Source organism: Microcaecilia unicolor, chromosome 5 (genome assembly GCF_901765095.1).
Source record: "Microcaecilia unicolor chromosome 5, aMicUni1.1, whole genome shotgun sequence".
Lineage (NCBI taxonomy): Eukaryota > Metazoa > Chordata > Amphibia > Gymnophiona > Siphonopidae > Microcaecilia > Microcaecilia unicolor.
Genome location: NC_044035.1, coordinates 174845802 through 174865532, shown reverse-complemented (window position 1 = coordinate 174865532; position 19731 = coordinate 174845802). Strand labels below are relative to the sequence as shown.

General features: G+C 45.9%; 1 protein-coding gene across 1 annotated transcript in view; it reads right to left on the bottom strand.

Moving 5' to 3' along the window:
* Window positions 1-19731, bottom strand: part of HYDIN (HYDIN axonemal central pair apparatus protein) — a 2443906-nt gene that overhangs the window by 66675 nt on the left and 2357500 nt on the right. The window contains exon 105 of the mRNA XM_030205004.1: window positions 13965-14128. Within this exon, the coding sequence (XP_030060864.1) occupies window positions 13965-14128 (164 nt within the window). The remainder of the gene's footprint in view (window positions 1-13964; window positions 14129-19731) is intronic.

Genomic DNA, 19731 nt, shown 5'->3' with positions numbered 1-19731 from the left:
GTGACGCTGAGAGAAACCCTTTACTCTGAAAATAGTGTGATCTGACTTTCATTCTGCTCTGCTGTTTCATTCTACTCTGCCTATAGTGTGCTCTGTTTTAATCTGCAATATAGTGTGCTCTGTTTAATCTGCTCTGCCTATTGTGATTTGATTGTTGTTGTTTCTAACTGGTTTATTGATATCTGTAAATCTGAAAAGGAGATTTCAGATTTCAAAACTGCTAGCAAGTATTAGAACTTTTTTCCTTTCTTAACAGTGTGCTCCCCCTCCCCCACCCCATTCTCACCTGGTCCTTCTGCAGACATTTTAATTGCTTAGGAGGGGCTAAACTGAGCAGCCTCATGGTCTTACCTCCTGGCTGAAGGAAACAGTGTTGCCAGGTGGGCGGTTTTCCCGCCCAATTGGGCGGTTTTCCACGACCCGCCGCGGGAAATTTTTGCCTGCGGCGGGTCGCGGTTTTTTGGGCTTCTTTTTCTTCTTTTCCGCGGTTTTTCGGGCGTTTTTTTCGGCCGCGGGGGGGGCGGGGTTAGTGACGTTTTGGGCGGGGTTAGTGACATTTTGGGCGGGGCCGATGACGGGGGAGGCGGGGCCGGTGACGGGGGAGGCGGGGCCGGTGACGGCGGGGGCGGGGTTGATGATGCGGGGGTGGGGGTGTCAGGGGCGGGGTTTGAGTTTGGGCGGGTTTTGGGCGGTTTTTACTCTGGATTGGGTGGGAAAAAAATTTTCCACCTGGCAACACTGGAAGGAAACTCACACAGCTAAGACTTGTGCTGGCTAAATCTCCTGGTTATCCCTATCCTTTGGCTGTGTTTTCTCTGGGCATCCCTTCCTTCTTTCCTTGTCTATCATTGTCACTGCATTTCTATCTTTCCTAAAAAAAAAAAAAAAAGGGAAAAAAAAACCTCTTGGCTCTGAAAATAGTGTGATCTGACTTTCATTCTGCTCTGCTGTTTCATTCTACTCTGCCTATAGTGTGCTCTGTTTTAATCTGCAATATAGTGTGCTCTGTTTAATCTGCTCTGCCTGTTGTGATTTGATTGTTGTTGTTTCTAACTGGTTTATTGATATCTGTAAATCTGAAAAGGAGATTTCAGATTTCAAAACTGCTAGCAAGTATTAGAACTTTTTTCCTTTCTTAACAGTGTGCTCCCCCTCCCCCACCCCATTCTCACCTGGTCCTTCTGCAGACATTTTAATTGCTTAGGAGGGGCTAAACTGAGCAGCCTCATGGTCTTACCTCCTGGCTGAAGGAAACAGTGTTGCCAGGTGGGCGGTTTTCCCGCCCAATTGGGCGGTTTTCCACGACCCGCCGCGGGAAATTTTTGCCTGCGGCGGGTCGCGGTTTTTTGGGCTTCTTTTTCTTCTTTTCCGCGGTTTTTCGGGCGTTTTTTTTCGGCCGCGGGGGGGGGCGGGGTTGGGGACGTTTTGGGCGGGGTTAGTGACATTTTGGGCGGGGCCGATGACGGGGGAGGCGGGGCCGGTGACGGGGGAGGCGGGGCCGGTGACGGCGGGGGCGGGGTTGATGATGCGGGGGTGGGGGTGTCAGGGGCGGGGTTTGAGTTTGGGCGGGTTTTGGGCGGTTTTTACTCTGGATTGGGTGGGAAAAAAATTTTCCACCTGGCAACACTGGAAGGAAACTCACACAGCTAAGACTTGTGCTGGCTAAATCTCCTGGTTATCCCTATCCTTTGGCTGTGTTTTCTCTGGGCATCCCTTCCTTCTTTCCTTGTCTATCATTGTCACTGCATTTCTATCTTTCCTAAAAAAAAAAAAAAAAGGGAAAAAAAAACCTCTTGGCTCTGAAAATAGTGTGATCTGACTTTCATTCTGCTCTGCTGTTTCATTCTACTCTGCCTATAGTGTGCTCTGTTTTAATCTGCAATATAGTGTGCTCTGTTTAATCTGCTCTGCCTGTTGTGATTTGATTGTTGTTGTTTCTAACTGGTTTATTGATATCTGTAAATCTGAAAAGGAGATTTCAGATTTCAAAACTGCTAGCAAGTATTAGAACTTTTTTCCTTTCCTAACAGTGTGCTCCCCTACCCCCCACCCCATTCTCACCTGGTCCTTCTGCAGACATTTTAATTGCTTAGGAGGGGCTAAACTGAGCAGCCTCATGGTCTTATCTCCTGGCTGAAGGAAACTCACACAGCTAAGACTTGTGCTGGCTAAATCCCTGGTTATCCCTATCCTTTGGCTGTGTTTTCTCTGGGCATCTCTTCCTTCTTTCCTTGTCTATCATTGTCACTGCATTTCTATCTTTCCTAAAAAAAAAAAGAAAAAAAAGAAAAGAAAAACCTCTTGGCGCTGAAAATAGTGTGATCTGACTTTCATTCTACTCTGCCTATAGTGTGCTCTGTTTTAATCTGCAATATAGTGTGCTCTGTTTAATCTGCTCTGCCTGTTGTGATTTGATTGTTGTTGTTTCTAACTGGTTTATTGATATCTGTAAATCTGAAAAGGTGATTTCAGATTTCAAAACTCTTAGCAAGTATTAACATTTTTCCTTTCCTGGAAATAGGTTTTAAAACAAACACATTCCACAGGTTTTAAACTTTAAGCCCCCCCCCTCCCACCCCAAGACTGACACTTCCTAAATAAATTTTCTAACTATTCTACTTATTGCAAATTAACTCCACCCAAATTACAACTGCCTCTGGTTGCCTATGTATGGCTGAGGAGTAAAGTTAATCTTGCACAGTATTAACCCCATCATAGCATACCTGTTCATTCCCATTCCAACAAACAGGATGACTTTTATTCTCTGTAATAATTGTGGTGTTTCAGTTTCAAGGCCAATTATCTGGAGACTTAAGGCTTGTCCTGTCTGTCATCAGCTTGCTAGTTTAAAACAGGAGCTCAGTAAGGTAAAACAGGAATTAGATGCACTTAAAGCAGCTTCTAAGTACACAAAACCATGCAGCACAGAATCAAGCCAAATTCACACCACTGCCTCCAAGGATAAAACCACCTAGGAATAGATGGTTCACAATAGGCTCAGGCAGACTTCACTATGTGCACCAGAGGCATCCGCCCTCACAAGTGTTGCCCCTACAGAATTCTTTTGCTCCATTACAGCGTGGTGATGATCCTGAAAATAGAACTGAGGCAGAAGAGAAAGAAATGAAGTTGGAACAAAAGGATATGAAGGTACCCAAAGAGAAAAGACAACCCCAAATCACAAATGTTGAAGCACATACCAGGAAATGTACATGGAAAGCGATGGCCACAAATGCTCGCAGTCTAAGCAATAAAGTTCATGACCTTCAAGCCCTGATGTTGGAGGCAGACTTAGACATTGTTGCAATCACGGAGACGTGGCTAAATGGTTCGCATGAATGGGATGCAAACATACCAGGCTATAATCTGTTTAGGAAGGATAGAGAGAGTCGTAAAGGTGGAGGAGTAGCTCTATATGTGAGAAATGATATCACGGCGACCAAAATGACAGGGACCTGGGGAAAGGAAGAAGTGATATGGATCACCTTAAAAAGAGAGGATAGAACCTCTATACACGTGGGTGTTGTCTACAGACCTCCGAAACAATTGGAGGAACTAGATAAAGACCTGATCGCAGATATTCAAAAGTTGGGAAACAAGAGAGAGGTGCTGTTGCTGGGAGATTTCAATCTGCCGGATGTAGATTGGAAGGTTCCGTCTGCAGAATCGGAAAGAAGTAGAGAAATCGTGGATGCTTTACAAAGCGGTTTGCTCAGACAAATGGTGACGGAACCCACGAGGGAGGGAGCGACACTGGATCTGGTGCTCACAAATGGGGATAGCGTGTCAAATATCTGAGTGGGTGCCCACCTGGGCAGCAGTGACCATCAAACGGTTTGGTTTGATATTACAGCTAAAGTGGAGAGCGGCCACTCAAAACTCAAAGTTCTGGATTTCAAGCGTGCTGACTTTAGTAAAATGGGGGAATACCTGAGGAAGGAGATGATGGGCTGGGAGGAAATACGAGAAGTGGAAGGACAGTGGTCCAGGCTGAAAAAAGCTATAAATAGGGCCACGAACCTTTATGTAAGGAAAGTAAATAAAAGCAAGAGAAAAAGGAAACCAATATGGTTCTCCAAGCAAGTGGCTGAGAAAATAAAGGCTAAAGAGTTGGCGTTCCAGAAATACACAAAAACTAAAGAAAAGGAACACAAGGAGGAATACAGGATGAAACTGAAAGAAGCCAAGAGAGAGATACATCTGGCGAAAGCGCAAGCGGAAGAACAAATGGCTAGAAATGTAAGGAGGGGTGACAAAAATTTCTTCAGGTATATACAGTGGTGGAAATAAGTATTTGATCCCTTGCTGATTTTGTAAGTATGCCCACTGACAAAGACATGAGCAGCCCATAATTGAAGGGTAGGTTATTGGTAACAGTGAGAGATAGCACATCACAAATTAAATCCGGAAAATCACATTGTGGAAAGTATATGAATTTATTTGCATTCTGCAGAGGGAAATAAGTATTTAATCCCTCTGGCAAACAAGACCTAATACTTGGTGGCAAAACCCTTGTTGGCAAGCACAGCGGTCAGACGTCTTCTGTAGTTGATGATGAGGTTTGCACACATGTCAGGAGGAATTTTGGTCCACTCCTCTTTGCAGATCATCTCTAAATCATTAAGAGTTCTGGGCTGTCGCTTGGCAACTCGCAGCTTCAGCTCCCTCCATAAGTTTTCAATGGGATTAAGGTCTGGTGACTGGCTAGGCCACTCCATGACCCTAATGTGCTTCTTCCTGAGCCACTCCTTTGTTGCCTTGGCTGTATGTTTTGGGTCATTGTCGTGCTGGAAGACCCAGCCACGACCCATTTTTAAGGCCCTGGCGGAGGGAAGGAGGTTGTCACTCAGAATTGTACGGTACATGGCCCCATCCATTCTCCCATTGATGCGGTGAAGTAGTCCTGTGCCCTTAGCAGAGAAACACCCCCAAAACATAACATTTCCACCTCCATGCTTGACAGTGGGGACGGTGTTCTTTGGGTCATAGGCAGCATTTCTCTTCCTCCAAACACGGCGAGTTGAGTTCATGCCAAAGAGCTCAATTTTTGTCTCATCTGACCACAGCACCTTCTCCCAATCACTCTCGGCATCATCCAGGTGTTCACTGGCAAACTTCAGACGGGCCGTCACATGTGCCTTCCGGAGCAGGGGGACCTTGCGGGCACTGCAGGATTGCAATCCGTTATGTCGTAATGTGTTACCAATGGTTTTCGTGGTGACAGTGGTCCCAGCTGCCTTGAGATCATTGACAAGTTCCCCCCTTGTAGTTCTAGGCTGATTTCTAACCTTCCTCATGATCAAGGATACCCCACGAGGTGAGATTTTGCGTGGAGCCCCAGATCTTTGTCGATTGACAGTCATTTTGTACTTCTTCCATTTTCTTACTATGGCACCAACAGTTGTCTCCTTCTCGCCCAGCGTCTTACTGATGGTTTTGTAGCCCATTCCAGCCTTGTGCAGGTGTATGATCTTGTCCCTGACATCCTTAGACAGCTCCTTGCTCTTGGCCATTTTGTAGAGGTTAGAGTCTGACTGATTCACTGAGTCTGTGGACAGGTGTCTTTCATACAGGTGACCATTGCCGACAGCTGTCTGTCATGCAGGTAACGAGTTGATTTGGAGCATCTACCTGGTCTGTAGGGGCCAGATCTCTTACTGGTTGGTGGGGGATCAAATACTTATTTCCCTCTGCAGAATGCAAATAAATTCATATACTTTCCACAATGTGATTTTCCGGATTTAATTTGTGATGTGCTATCTCTCACTGTTACCAATAACCTACCCTTCAATTATGGGCTGCTCATGTCTTTGTCAGTGGGCACACTTACAAAATCAGCAAGGGATCAAATACTTATTTCCACCACTGTAAGTGAAAGGAGAATGACTAAAAAGGGAATTGTGAGACTAAAAGATACTGTGAACCGCTATGTGGATAATGATGAAGAAAAAGCAAATTTGCTAAATAGATACTTTTGTTCTGTTTTCACAGAAGAAAATCCGGGAGAAGGACCGCGATGGACTGCAAAAAGTACAAATGAGATTGAAGTGGATAGAGCACCGTTCATGGAAGAGAATGTGTATGAACAGCTTGAAAAGCTAAAGGTGGATAAAGCCATGGGACCGGATGGGATCCACCCCAGTATATTGAGGGAGCTCAGAGAGGTTCTGGTGGGTCCTCTTATAGATTTGTTTAACATATCCTTGCAGACAGGAGAGGTTCCGAAGGATTGGAGAACGGCGGAGGTGGTCCCTCTTCACAAGAGTGGTGATAGGGAAGAAGCTGGAAACTACAGGCCGGTAAGCCTCACTTCGGTTATTGGAAAAGTAATGGAAGCGATGCTGAAGGAAAGGATAGTGAATTTCCTGGAAGCCAATAAGTTGCAAGATCCGAGACAACATGGTTTTACCAAAGGGAAATCGTGCCAAACGAATCTCATTGAGTTCTTTGATTGGGTGACAGGAGAATTGAATCAGGGACGAGCTATGGACGTAATCTACTTAGATTTCAGCAAAGCTTTTGACACGGTTCCCCACAGGAGGCTCTTAAATAAACTGGAAGGGCTGAAGATAGGACCCGAAGTGGTGAACTGGATTAGGAACTGGTTGACGGACAGAAGCCAGAGGGTGGTGGTGAATGGAATTCACTCGGAGGAGGGAAAGGTGAGTAGTGGTGTGCCTCAGGGATCGGTGCTGGGACCGATTCTGTTCAATATATTTGTGAGTGACATTGCTGAAGGGTTAGAAGGTAAAGTTTGCCTATTTGCGGATGATACTAAGATCTGCAACAGAGTGGACACCCGGGAGGGAGTGGAAAACATGAAAAAGGATCTGAGGAAGCTAGAAGAATGGTCTAAGGTTTGGCAATTAAAATTCAATGCGAAGAAATGCAAAGTGATGCACTTAGGGAATAGAAACCCTCGGGAGATGTATGTGTTAGGCGGGGAGAATCTGATAGGTACGGACGGGGAGAGGGATCTTGGGGTGATAGTATCTGAGGATCTGAAGGCGACGAAACAGTGTGACAAGGTGGTGGCCGTAGCTAGAAGGTTGTTAGGCTGTATAGAGAGATGTGTGACCAGCAGAAGAAAGGGGGTGTTGATGCCCCTGTATAAGTCGTTGGTGAGGCCCCACCTAGAGTATTGTGTTCAGTTTTGGAGGCCGTACCTTGCGAAGGATGTAAAAAGAATTGAAGCGGTGCAAAGAAAAGCTCCGAGAATGGTAAGGGATTTGCGTTACAAGACGTATGAGGAGAGACTTGATGACCTGAACATGTATACTCTGGAAGAAAGGAGAAACAGGGGTGATATGATACAGACGTTCAAATATTTGAAAAGTATTAATCCGCAAATGAACCTTTTCCGGAGGTGCAAAGGCGGTAGAACGAGAGGACATGAAATGAGATTGAAGGGAGGCAGACTCAAGAAAAATGTCAGGAAGTATTTTTTCACGGAGAAGAGTAGTGGATGCTTGGAATGCCCTCCCGCGGGAAGTGGTGGAAATGAAAACGGTAACAGAATTCAAACACGCGTGGGATAAACATAAAGGAATCCTGTTCAGAAGAAATGGATCCTAAGGAGCTTAGCCGAGATTGGGTGGCAGAGCCGGTGGCGGGAGGCGGGGTTAGTGCTGGGCAGACTTATACGGTCTGTGCCAGAGCCGGTGGTGGGAGGCGGGGCTGGTGGTTGGGAGGCGGGGATAGTGCTGGGCAGACTTATACGGTCTGTGCCCTGAAGAGGACAGGTACAAATCAAAGTAGGGTATACACAAAAAGTAGCACATATGAGTTTGTCTTGTTGGGCAGACTGGATGGACCATGCAGGTCTTTTTCTGCTGTCATTTACTATGTTTACAAGTTTGTAATGTGTATGTATTTTTCTCCACACAGGGCGATGAGGGCAGCAATGCGGGCAGATGACGCCTGTGCGAAGTGTGCTTGCTCCCCGGCGGGCCTTGGACACATGTTCTGGCAGTGCCCATGCGTCCTGGAGTTTTGGAGGCGAGTATCTAGGCATGTGTCGGCTCTCTGGGGAGTGACCTGGACGCCCCAGGCCTCTCAGCTGTTTGATCTTTTCAAGCTATCGGCGCCAGGGGTAGTGGGGCTTAAGCCCTTCTTGAAGCGGGTGGTTCTCATGGGTAAGAAAGTCATACTCCATCAATGGATAGTGGCAGAACCCCCAACTTTTCAACAATGGAGGTCCAGGATGATTTCTTTATGTGCATTGGAACGTAGGGGGGTGGGAGATTTAGCCTCAGCAAAGGGGGATGCTTTTTGTAGGCGGTGGGCACCCTTTTGGGATTCTTTGACCCTAGTGGTACGCAGCAGAGTCCTGAATTGTTGATTGGTACACCATGGAAACCCGGGGGGGGGGGGTGGAGAAATAGGGGAGCTGGGGTGTTTGAAGAGGGAGGGTTTAGAAGGGAGGGGGTTAGATTTGGGCATTAGCAATCGGTAGTGGTTGTGGGCTTTTCATTAGCTTTCTCAAATCATATTAGCCCAATGGGTTTAGGGAGGTAGGGCAGGATATATGTTCATTATGCTTTGCAGTGTAATCCTGGTCGTCATTGGATGGATATGTAGGTGCAGTCATGAGGCGGCCTTCCCCAAAGAGGGTATCCTAACTGTTGGTCGGGCGCGCCCCTCCCATCTATTTGGGGGTGGGGGGCTGCTCCCTGATCTCTGGATGGGCATGACATTGACAGTGGCCCGGATGTCCCGCTGAGAGACCTTGGATCAAAGAACAGTGACTCATGTTTGCTGGAGATACTGAATGCCCACTGGGGGTCATAAGAGCAAAGACGCTCAGTGGGCCTCTAGAGTTTGGTTACTCTGCTGCCGGACTGGAGGTGTATATTTGCCTTTTTGCGGATGACACCAAGATTTGCAACAGAGTGGACACCCCGGAGGGAGTGGAAAACATGAAAAAAGATCTGAAGAAGCTGGAAAAATGGTCTAACGTTTGGCAATTAAAATTCAATGCGAAGAAATGCAAAGTGATGCACTTAGGGAGTAGAAATCCAAGGGAGGCGTATGTGTTAGGTGGGGAGAGCCTGATAGACACGGACGGGGAGAGGGATCTTGGGGTGATAGTATCTGAGGACCTGAAGGCGATGAAACAGTGCGACAAGGCGGTGGCCGTAGCGAGAAGGTTGCTAGGCTGTATAGAGAGAGGTGTGACCAGCAGAAGAAAGGAGGTTTTAATGCCCCTGTATAAGACGTTGGTGAGGCCCCACCTGGAGTATTGTGTTCAGTTTTGGAGGCCGTACCTTGCGAAGGATGTTAAAAAAATGGAAGCGGTGCAAAGAAAAGCTACGAGGATGGTATGGGAGTTGCGTTCCAAGACGTATGAAGAGAGACTTGCTGACCTGAACATGTATACTCTGGAGGAAAGGAGGAACAGGGGTGATATGATACAGACGTTCAAATATTTGAAAGGTATTAATCCGCAAACGAATCTTTTCCGGAGATGGGAAGGCGGTAGAACGAGAGGACATGAAATGAGATTGAAGGGGGGCAGACTCAGGAAAGATGTCAGGAAGTATTTCTTCACAGAGAGGGTGGTGAACGCTTGGAATGCCCTCCTGCGGGAGGTGGTGGAGATGAAAACAGTAACGGAATTCAAACATGCATGGGACAGGCATAAAGGAAACCTGTGCAGAAGGAATGGATACACAGAAGCTTAGCTGAAATTGGGTGGCGGGGGGAAGATGGGTTGGTGGTTGAGAGGCTAGGATGGGGGAGGGCAGACTTATACGGGGTCTGTGCCGGAGCCAGTGATGGGAGGCGGGACTGGTGGTTGGGAGGCGGAAAATACTGCTGGACAGACTAATACGGTCTGTGCCCTGAAAAAGACAGGTACAAATCAAGGTAAGGTATACACATATGAGTTTATCGTGGACAGACTAGATGGACCGTGCAGGTCTTTTTCTGCCGTCATCTACTATGTTACTATGTATCCATAAAGTAGAGTGTTGTTAAATTGGGAGGCCGCCAGGATAAGTTTTCATGTTCAAAGTTGAATAGGATTATGGGAGGGGGTGGGGAAATGGGGGGATAATATGTTGTGATGGTGCGGATTCTACTGAAAACGGTAACTGTTCCTTGGTGTATGTTTATGTTGTTTTGTTATGTATTGGATGCGTTTAATGATTGAACTAAAAAAAAAATGAACTTGGGGAAAATCCACTGCTTATTTCTAGGATAAGCAGCATAAAATATATTCTACTGTTTTGGGATCTTGCCAGGTACTTGCAACCTGGTTTGGCCTCTGTTGGAAACAGGATGCTGGGCTTCATAGACCTTCAGTCTGTCCCAGTATGGCAATGCTTATGTACTTATCTCCCATCCCAAACCCTTCCAAGAACCCCCAATACAACTCTGTGGGGTCTGGACTCTGATGACCAGGGCCGGTCCTAGGGTCTCTGGCGCCCCCCAGCAGACTATGAGTTGGCGCCCCCCTGATCTCCTTTCTCTCTTCTCCCACCCTGCCCCTGTCCAGCGATTCTCCTTCGCCCCATCCCCCGCCATACCGAGCCGCCCTTGGTACTTTAAATCTTTAATTTACCTCCGTTCCAGCAGCCACGTCATTTGAAAGCCCTGCACTGTCTCTAGCCTTCCTTCCCTTCGTGAGTTCGTTCCCTCAGAGTCTCGCACTCAAGGAAATGACGTCAGAAGGCGGGACTGCGGAATGAACTCACGAAGGGAGGGAAGGCTAGAGACAGGGCAGGGCTTTCAAATGATGCGGCTGCTGGAACTGAGGTAAATTAAAGATTTAAAGCACCAAGGGCGGTGCGGTATGGTGGCGCCCTTGAAGGCAGGCTCCCCCTGCGGTGCTTACCCCACTTACCGGGTTTGACCAGCCCTGCTGATGACCACCCAGTGCAACAGCAAGTTCAAGGTAACTCATACAAAACTAATGAAAAACCAAACCATGTACCCCTTAATTATTGGGAGACCATAAAAAAAACCTCTCAACTCCTGCAGATAGACCCAACTGAGATCTCTGTAAAGTATTTAAGGCAAAACTACAAGCTCTAGGGGAAAGCAAAAAAATATATGGTTCCCAGATTTTCAAGAAGCTCTTTTTACACCTGAAAGACGTCCCAGCCCCTCTACACTTCCATAACAAATGTTGATGTAACAAACTCTGCCAATCCCAATAAGATGGGGGATCTGGTATAGTCCACACCCTAAGAATGGACTTCTTACGCAACAGAGCGAAGAAAACAGCGAAACCCTCCCATCTGAAAGGGAAATGCCTCATATTTATCTAGTAAGAAACCAGCCACCAAGAGTGGAATGGCCGAGTTCAGCACTCCTTTTAAATAATGGACCAAATGAGACCAAAAGTGGCGAATCACTAAACAGTCCCAAAAGGCATGAAAAAAAGAGTTGTGATGGGATGAACATTTTAGACAAAGTGGAGTATTAATGCCACTCATGTGAAACAGTTGAGTTTGAGAAATATAAGCTCCATATAGTGTTTTGAACTGACACTCCTGTAAATCAGCCGTCCGTGTGAGATGTGAGATGTGGGATGCGAGCCACCAGAATGCCAGATCTAAAGAATCTGGTGATCTATGTAAGTCCTCTGCCCAGCGGGCCAAAACTGGTTGATACTGAATGGGAGGGATGACACAGAGCAACGTCTGGTGTAGGGAGGAGACCGAAAATCGATCCCTATCATCCAGTGTGAAAAATGAATGTACCCAATCCACCAGGGCAGCCCTATCTAGAGTAGAGACATAGTGGCAGAGCAGCTGATAACTATATGCCCTGATCTCCACAGGTACTTTAGTAAACAAATGTTTATTTAGTGTTATAATTGATCCATTTTTTAGTTACTTGTTACTGTTTGCTGATTGCACTTTTTCTGTCCACTGTTCAATATTTTTATGAGAATAAACAATCGTTTGTTCGCCCTGCCTGTCTGGACTGATAAAGAATCCTAGCAGTTAGTGTGTTGGGTCTGTGAGTGCTTTCTGGGAATTGTGGGACCACTGGGAGTGTGACTCCAGTAACCTAGAAATCACTGGGGTTAATTTGAGAGTGGGAGACTCGCCTAGAGGCAGTTGTGACCCAGTCAGTGAGAGGAAGGTGCTAGTGTACAGCACAAGCGGCAGGTGACCTCAGCTGTGCTGGGGATAGACCTTCTAAGTAGCCATGGGGTAACCCCAGGCAGGTGGTTAGGCATTTCATGACACCTCCTATACAAAGTACGGAGGTCCTTCCTACGCAGCCTAAGGGGGAGCATCTGAAGCATACAAAACCATTTGAGAAATTCAACAATCTTATATAAATGAATTCTCCCATGAAGCCCTAAAGGCAGCGTTTTCCAGTTGGACAAATGAGCCAGAGTAGAGTCTAGGAGTCTGGCAACATTGAGATCATACAACTCCGTTGAATGCATAGAAAGACGAATCCCAAGGTATCGAAACAAATGTGTCACCCAATGCAATGGGAATCCAGTGCATTTTTTGTTTCCTAAGAAACCACCGGGCCTCTCTCCCTTCCAGGCTCTGTTTGTTCACCATGCCATGTGTGTCGCCTGTGTGACTGGCGGAACACTGGAAACAGACTACAGTGCCTTTTTTGGTGAAATGGGTGACCAACCTCTGGTACATCTGTGATATGGAGCGTTGGCTGGCTACTCATAACATCACTCTTGCTAAATGGGAACTATATGGACACCTTTTGTGACTCACTATTGTTATTAGTTCTGTGACAATTACTTACCTTTGTCTCCAGACTGATGGATAACAGGGGGAATGCGGGGAGTGGGGCTGTAGGAGGGAATGCAAAAAGGTTTAGAAGTTCTGGTTTGTGTTCATTTGCGTTTCCAAAGTGGCCCACCCCTGTTGGTGAAGGGGGGTTGTTTCACATTTCTACTTTATGGCTACTTATTGTACTTTAAAGTTTTTGTTCCATTGATTTGCCTCTTGGTTATTCGATAAACACTTCTCACAAATTAAAAAAAATTGCCTGATAGGTAATTTTAAAAAGGATTTGCCATGCACAAATTTTACATGCAGAAAAAGGCCTTTTATAAAATTGAGTGGCAGTATACATTCATGTAAGCACAAGTGCAAATGAGATGGATGTGCACTGCCTGTAGGTATCCCAGGTGGCACAGTTTGGGAAGAGCTGGAGCAGAGTTGTACTGCACTACCATATTTTATAAAATATGGTAGTATACACACAGAGGATAATTCTAAAATAGTATGCCTATGTTTAGGTGCCTAGAGGGCATCAATGTGGTGCCTATTCTATAAAGGAAAGCAGTCCACCTACTTTCCTTTATAGAATACTATACATGCCTATAATTTAGGTGCAAGCACTTATGCCAGACATGAGCTGGTGTAAGTGCTCGTGCCTAAATGCTGGAGATATGCACACATGTGCCACTATTCTATGAACATAACATAAGAACAGCCATACTGGGTCAGACCAATAGTCCATCTAGCCCAGTATCCTGCTTCCAGCAGTGGCCAATTCAGGTCACAAGTACCTGACAGAATCTCAAATAGTAGCAAGATTCATGCTACTGATCCCAGGTACAAGCAGTGGCTTTCCCCATGTCTATCTCAATAGCAGACTGTGAACCTTTCCTCCAGGAACTTGTCCAAACCTTTTTTAAACCCAGATACACTAACCACTGTTACCACACCCTCTGGTAACGAGTTCCAGAGCTTAACTATTCATTGAGTGGAAAAATATTTCCCCCTGTTCATTTTAATTTGTGCCATGTAACTTCCTTGAGTGTCCCCTAGTCTTTGTACTTTCTGAAAGAGTAAAAAATCTAATCATTTATGCATGTAATCAGCACATAAATGTTAGCATCCCCTTTATAGAATTAGAACCATAGAGTACATGCACATTTATACCTGCCTTGGCGCAAAGGCAGTAGACAAAAGAACTCCAATCCCACTCAAGCAATTGTCATTTCTACTACTGATTTCTTTTACCTCTGAGCCCTGTTCAGCCAGTTTGTGACAGTAAGGAGCTCATTGTATGATGTCTTGCATGGTATCTCACGGATGATGTTCCCTGAGGACTTTGGAGGATCTGACACACCCTGAAGAAGGTAAACCAGGCCTATTCCATCTGGGAGTGGGAAGAAAATGGAGCCCTAAAAAGATTGAAACAAGTTATTATTGAGAGTTTGAAAAAGACACTGCAACCTGAACAAAAATACTATCTATCTCTGACCACAATGATAGAAACCCTTGTCCTTAACTTCATTCTCCCACTCTGCCTGGCCCTGCCCTCTTTAAAGTGCCTCAGTTTAGGAGTCTTGTGATTTAAGTTAGGTGCCTATACCTTTTGAAAATCTATCTCAGAATGTTTTTCCTACTTTGATTTTTTTTTTTTACTGATCAGGTGCTGCACAACATTCCTTAAATTCATTGAAATCACATTTTAAAAAATTTCTGTGAGATTAAACTGGCTGTCAAACTGCCTTGGATTCCTGTGTCTCATTTAGTTCCTATTTTCTTTTGAAACTATCCTGTAAACAGTGAAAGAAATATGAAGTAATCACAAAAGTTTTAAATAAAAGTCAGTTTATAATTTACAGCTACCAAAACTTATAGGGTCATGGTCAGTGGTGTGCTGGAGCTGGCTCGGTCCGGCTCGCAAGAGCCGCTTGTTAAATTTTGACAGCTCTTGCGAGCCGGTTGTTCTTTGGGGCGAGCTGGCTCCATTACACGAGGTAAGCATGGCAGGAGGGCGCCATCACGGGCCATGCTTACCTCCCCTCCCGCTCCCAAACATGTCCAGCGATTGTCCTTCGCCCCCACCGTCCCCTCCCGCTCCCATCCATCTTTTTTATTACCTCTCCGTTGAAGCGCGCGTTATTTAAAGCCTGCTGCCCATCTCCAGCCTTCCCTGTTTGCTTCGATGAGCAACCGGCTCGCAAGAGCTGTCAAAATTTAACAAGCGGCTCTTGCGAGCTGGACCGAGCCGGGTCCAGCACACCACTGACCATGACCCTATAAGTTTTGGTAGCTGTAAATTATAAACTGACTTTTATTTAAAACTTTGGTGATTACTTCGTATTTCTTTCACTGTTTACTGGATAGTTTCAAAAGAAAATAGGAACTAAATGAGACGAATGAACTCATCGAAGCAAACAGGGAAGGCTGGAGATGGGCAGCAGGGCTTTAAATAACACGCACTTCAACGGAGAGGTAATAAAAAAGATGGATGGGAGCGGGAGGGGACGGTGGGGGCGAAGGACAATCCCTGGACATGTTTGGGAGCGGGAGGGGAGGGGCAGGGGAGGGAGGACAATCGCTGGACATGTTTGGGAGCGGGAGGGGAGGGAGAGAATTGCTGGGCATGGATGGGTAGAGGGGGGCAGGGGAGAGAAGACAATTGCTGGGCATGGATGGGTAGAGGGGGCAGGGGAGAGAAGACAATTGCTGGGCAGGGATGGGTAGAGGGGGGCAGGGGAGAGAAGACAATTGCTGGGTATGGATGGCTAGAGGGGGCAGGGGAGAGAGGAGAGTTTCAGGACATGGATGGAGGGGAGGGAAGGGAGAGAGAAGAAATGCTGGACATGGAGGGAAGATAGAGAAAGGAGATTAGATGAGGGAAAAGGAAGTGAGGAGAGAAGTTGCACATGGATGGAGAAAATAGGCAGAAGCTGGATCCACTGTACAGTCAAGTCTGCGGAGGCCCAGAAATGAAGAAGAAAGGAGGAAAGAAAAGAAATTAATGGAAAGGAAGCCCTGGAAATGGAGTCAAGGGAACAGATAGAGAGCAGCAGAATCAGATACTGGGCCAGCATGATCACAGAAACAAAGTCACCAGACAACAAAGGTAGAAAAAATAATTTTATTTTCATTATAGTGTTTGGAATATGTCCACTTTGAGAATCAGGTGCTGAACATTAAAAGTTTATATTTATTTACTTTATGGCATTTTATCCCATATTAAACATGAATTAGATTGGAACCTGGGATCATTTAATTTTTTTTTCCTGGAGAGAGTAATGCATTGCCCCTCCCCGGATATAGCCAGCTCTGCAATTTGGGGGGTGGGGGCGCAGAGGTGGATGGGGGGCGCGCAGAGGTGGATGGGGGGAGGGGGCGCAGAGGTGGACGGGGGCGCAGAGGTGGATGGGGGGGCGCCGAGGTGGACCAGGGAGAGAGCCTGTTGTTAAAAATTTACCAGCACACCACTGGTCATGGTGCTGTTTTGAAATATCAAGTTTCAAGTTTATTAACATTTTCTATCCCGTCCATAGGAAATTCCATCTAGGTGATGTACAATCTAAACTTAAAAGAAAAAGGTCTAAAATTAAAGGTGTAGATAATTCCGGACAAAACATATTGTACACATTAGGGTAGAGGGGAGAACAAAGCTGTAGATAATTCTGGACAAAACATATTCTACACATTAGCGAAGAGGGGAGAACGCCATTTTATGATAGTAAAGTAAGGGCTAAGGTGAAAAAAAAAAAGGTTATCCTAACTTGAAGACAAGTCTTACAACAGTCCCACTGAGCTTTAAGATTATGGGTTTATGGACTAGCTGGATAGGCGTCTTGGAAAAGAAATGTTTTGAGATCAATTTTAAAATGATCAAGAGATTGGGAATGTCTCAAATAATTTGGCAGAGAGTTCCAGATTTTCGAGGCTTGTACTGAAAAAATTGCTTGCCTAAATGTGTTCATGGTGGATCTCTCTGTAAGATGGTACACTGAGTTGAAGAAGTTGTGCAGATCTAACAGCTCTAGTTGGGGTATATGGTACTAAATATCGTGCGAGATAGAAGCATTCGTCAGAAATGTGAATTTTAAATGTTAGTAACTGCAATTTATATTTAACCCGATGAGTAATGGGCAGCCAATGGGCTTTTTTAAGATGGTGAGGTGTAACATGGTCAAACTTTTTGAGTCCATTAATATTGTTTTATAGCTGTATTTTGAATAAATTGTAATCTTTAGTGATCTTTTATCCTTATGCCCATGTACAAAGAATTGCAATAATCCAACTGACTGATAATCAAAGAATGATTAACACAGTAAGAGCTGGAGGATAAATTAATGAGTGAATGGGTCTTATTAGACGAAGCATAGAAACAACAATGTATTACTTGGGATATCTGAGACTGGAAGGTAAGTTGTGAGTCCAGTATAACACCTAGTATATGGGTGGTCTAAACCTGTGGGATCAGAGTATCATCTAGAAAAATAGGAGAGGAAAGGGATACATTTATCTGATTGGAAATAAGGAACAGGTTAGATTTATGTAGATTTAGAATGAGCTTATATGATTGTAGCTAAGAAGTAATAAGCTTGAGTGTCTTATTAACATCAATAATTTCTTGTTGTTCCATGGCACAGAAAGGGTATAGGATTTAGATATCATCTGCATATACAAACAAATGCAGACCCAGATTCTGAGTCAGGGGTATAGATACCACCCTCTGACACTTCCCTCCCATGCAGAAACAGGAATTTGCATCTTAGGGAAGGTTCCGAGGTAGGTTGCAAAGCCCTGATACTGCCAATGACCTTTAGCAATACAGCCAAATTTGAAGGTAGATAGGGATAGGGGTTGGGGATGAGAAAAAAGGAGAGATGCCAGATCTGGACAGGAAGAGGAGAATGGAGGGAGAGATGACAGACAGGGCATGCAAGGGAAATACGTGCTGTATGTGGGAGTGGAGGGAAGGAGAGATAGTGGATAATGGGAGAGAAGAGAGATGGGGGTAGGAATCCTGTTCAGAAGAAATGGATCCTCAGGAGCTTAGCCGAGACTGGATAACAGAGCCGGTAGTGGGAGGCGGGGCTGGTAGTTGGGAGGCAGGGATAGTGCTGGGCAGACTTATACGGTCTGTGCCAGAGCCGATGGTGGGAGGCAGGGATAGTGCTGGGCAGACTGTACAGTCTGTGCCCTGAAAAAGACAGGTACAAATCAAGGTAAGGAATACACAAAAAAGTGGCACATTTCTTGGGCAGACTGGATGGACCATGCAGGTCTTTTTCTGCCGTCATCTACTATGTTACTAAGAGAGATGGGGTATTTTGGACAATGGGAGGGATGGAGGGAGTGAAGAGAGCTAGAGGTATTGAATTCAGGGTGGAAGGAAGGAAAGGAGATGCTGGACAATTAGGAGAGATGCTGGACCACTGGGAGAGAGGGAGGGAGAAATGCTACACCATAGGGAGGGGAGGGATAGGGGAGTTAAATGATTATTACCCTGTATATGAGGGATCCCCAATGTATTGCTCTAGAGCTGATGCAGGTGCTTGGAATTGAAATGGGTGCAGGGGGTAGGACAAGAGGGCTGACATGGGGGCTAGGGATGGCAGAAGTGGACTGATGTTTGCAGTGGTAGGGTGGCAGAAGGGGGACGGTATTGTCAGATGATAATTTGGTAATAGGGGGCTAATACTAGGGTTCGGAAAAAGGTCTAATGCTTCGGCTTGGGGGAGGGGGCTTACAGCTATCACAGGGGCTGGAGGTGTAGGAGAAAGGCAGCTGTTAAGGGATGGGTGTAGGAGAAGGGTTCTAGTGCTGGGCCTGGAGGAAGGCGGTTGAGGGCAGGGGTCTGAAACAGAGGCTGGGAATGACAGGGAGGCAGGTGAGAGATGGGGCTGATGCTGGGGCTGGGAAGAGGGGACCAGAGGTTGATGCATAGACTGGGGATGAACAATAGGAGAAGACAGAAGGTGAGAAGGGGCTCAGAGTGCAGGTAGGATGGGAGAAGAGAAAGAGAGAGAGAAGAATGGACTGGAGGGAAAGGGTCAGAATGGAAGGAAAGAGGGAGGGAAGTGGTGAGAAAGGATCAGAATGGAGGAAAAGGGTGTAATACGAGAAAAGTGTAGAAGGAGGGGATGAGAAAGGGGAGAAGGAGGGAAGGAGAGGGTGAGAATGAAGAGGGGTAGAAAAGGGTTGAGAGGTACTGGAAAGAACAGATAAAAGAGACAGATCTGCAGGTAAAAGAAAGAAGGGGGCTGGATGCCAGGAGGAGTTGAATGGCAGGTAATAAGCTGGGGTTGGAATGAAACTTGGAAGAAGATAAATGGGAGCTGGGGAGAGAAGACAGTGGAAGATGAAAAGCTCATAGGTAAGTGAGATGTGAAAAGAAGGAAACTGAAGACTAGAGTGTGAGAGAAGGGAAGAATGAGGGGTAAAATCTAGCTGCTGAGTGGAGATGCATAGGAGAAACAGAAAAATGATTAAAGGGAACAATCAATATCAGAGACAGATGCAGAGAGAAAAGAAAGAAGAAATAAAAATGAGACCCTGGAAAAGAAACAGGGAACAGAGTCGACAGAGGAGACTCGCTGGGTGGCTGGAGGGGGGTAGGAGAGAGAAGAGCATCGGTGGGTGGCTGGAGGGGGGCAAGGGAAAAATTAGAATCACTGGGTGGCTGGAGGGGGAGCAGGGGAGAGAGGAGAATTGCTGGGTGGCTGGAGTGGGGACAGAGGAGACACACTCGCACCCAGCAGTCTCATTCTCTCTCTGTCACACACACACACTCACACATTCACTCTCTCTCTCTCTCTCACACACAGTCAATCTCACACATACTCTCTCAAACATACAAACTCTGAGGAAAACCTTGCTAGCACCCGTTTCATTTGCGTCAGAAATGGGCCTGTTTTACTAGTAATTATATATTTTGCAAACTTTATATTTCACACAGTACAGAAGGGATACATTTCTGATTCTCCAGTGTTGAATTGCACAGACTTCTTGGAGTTCCTGTTTCTAG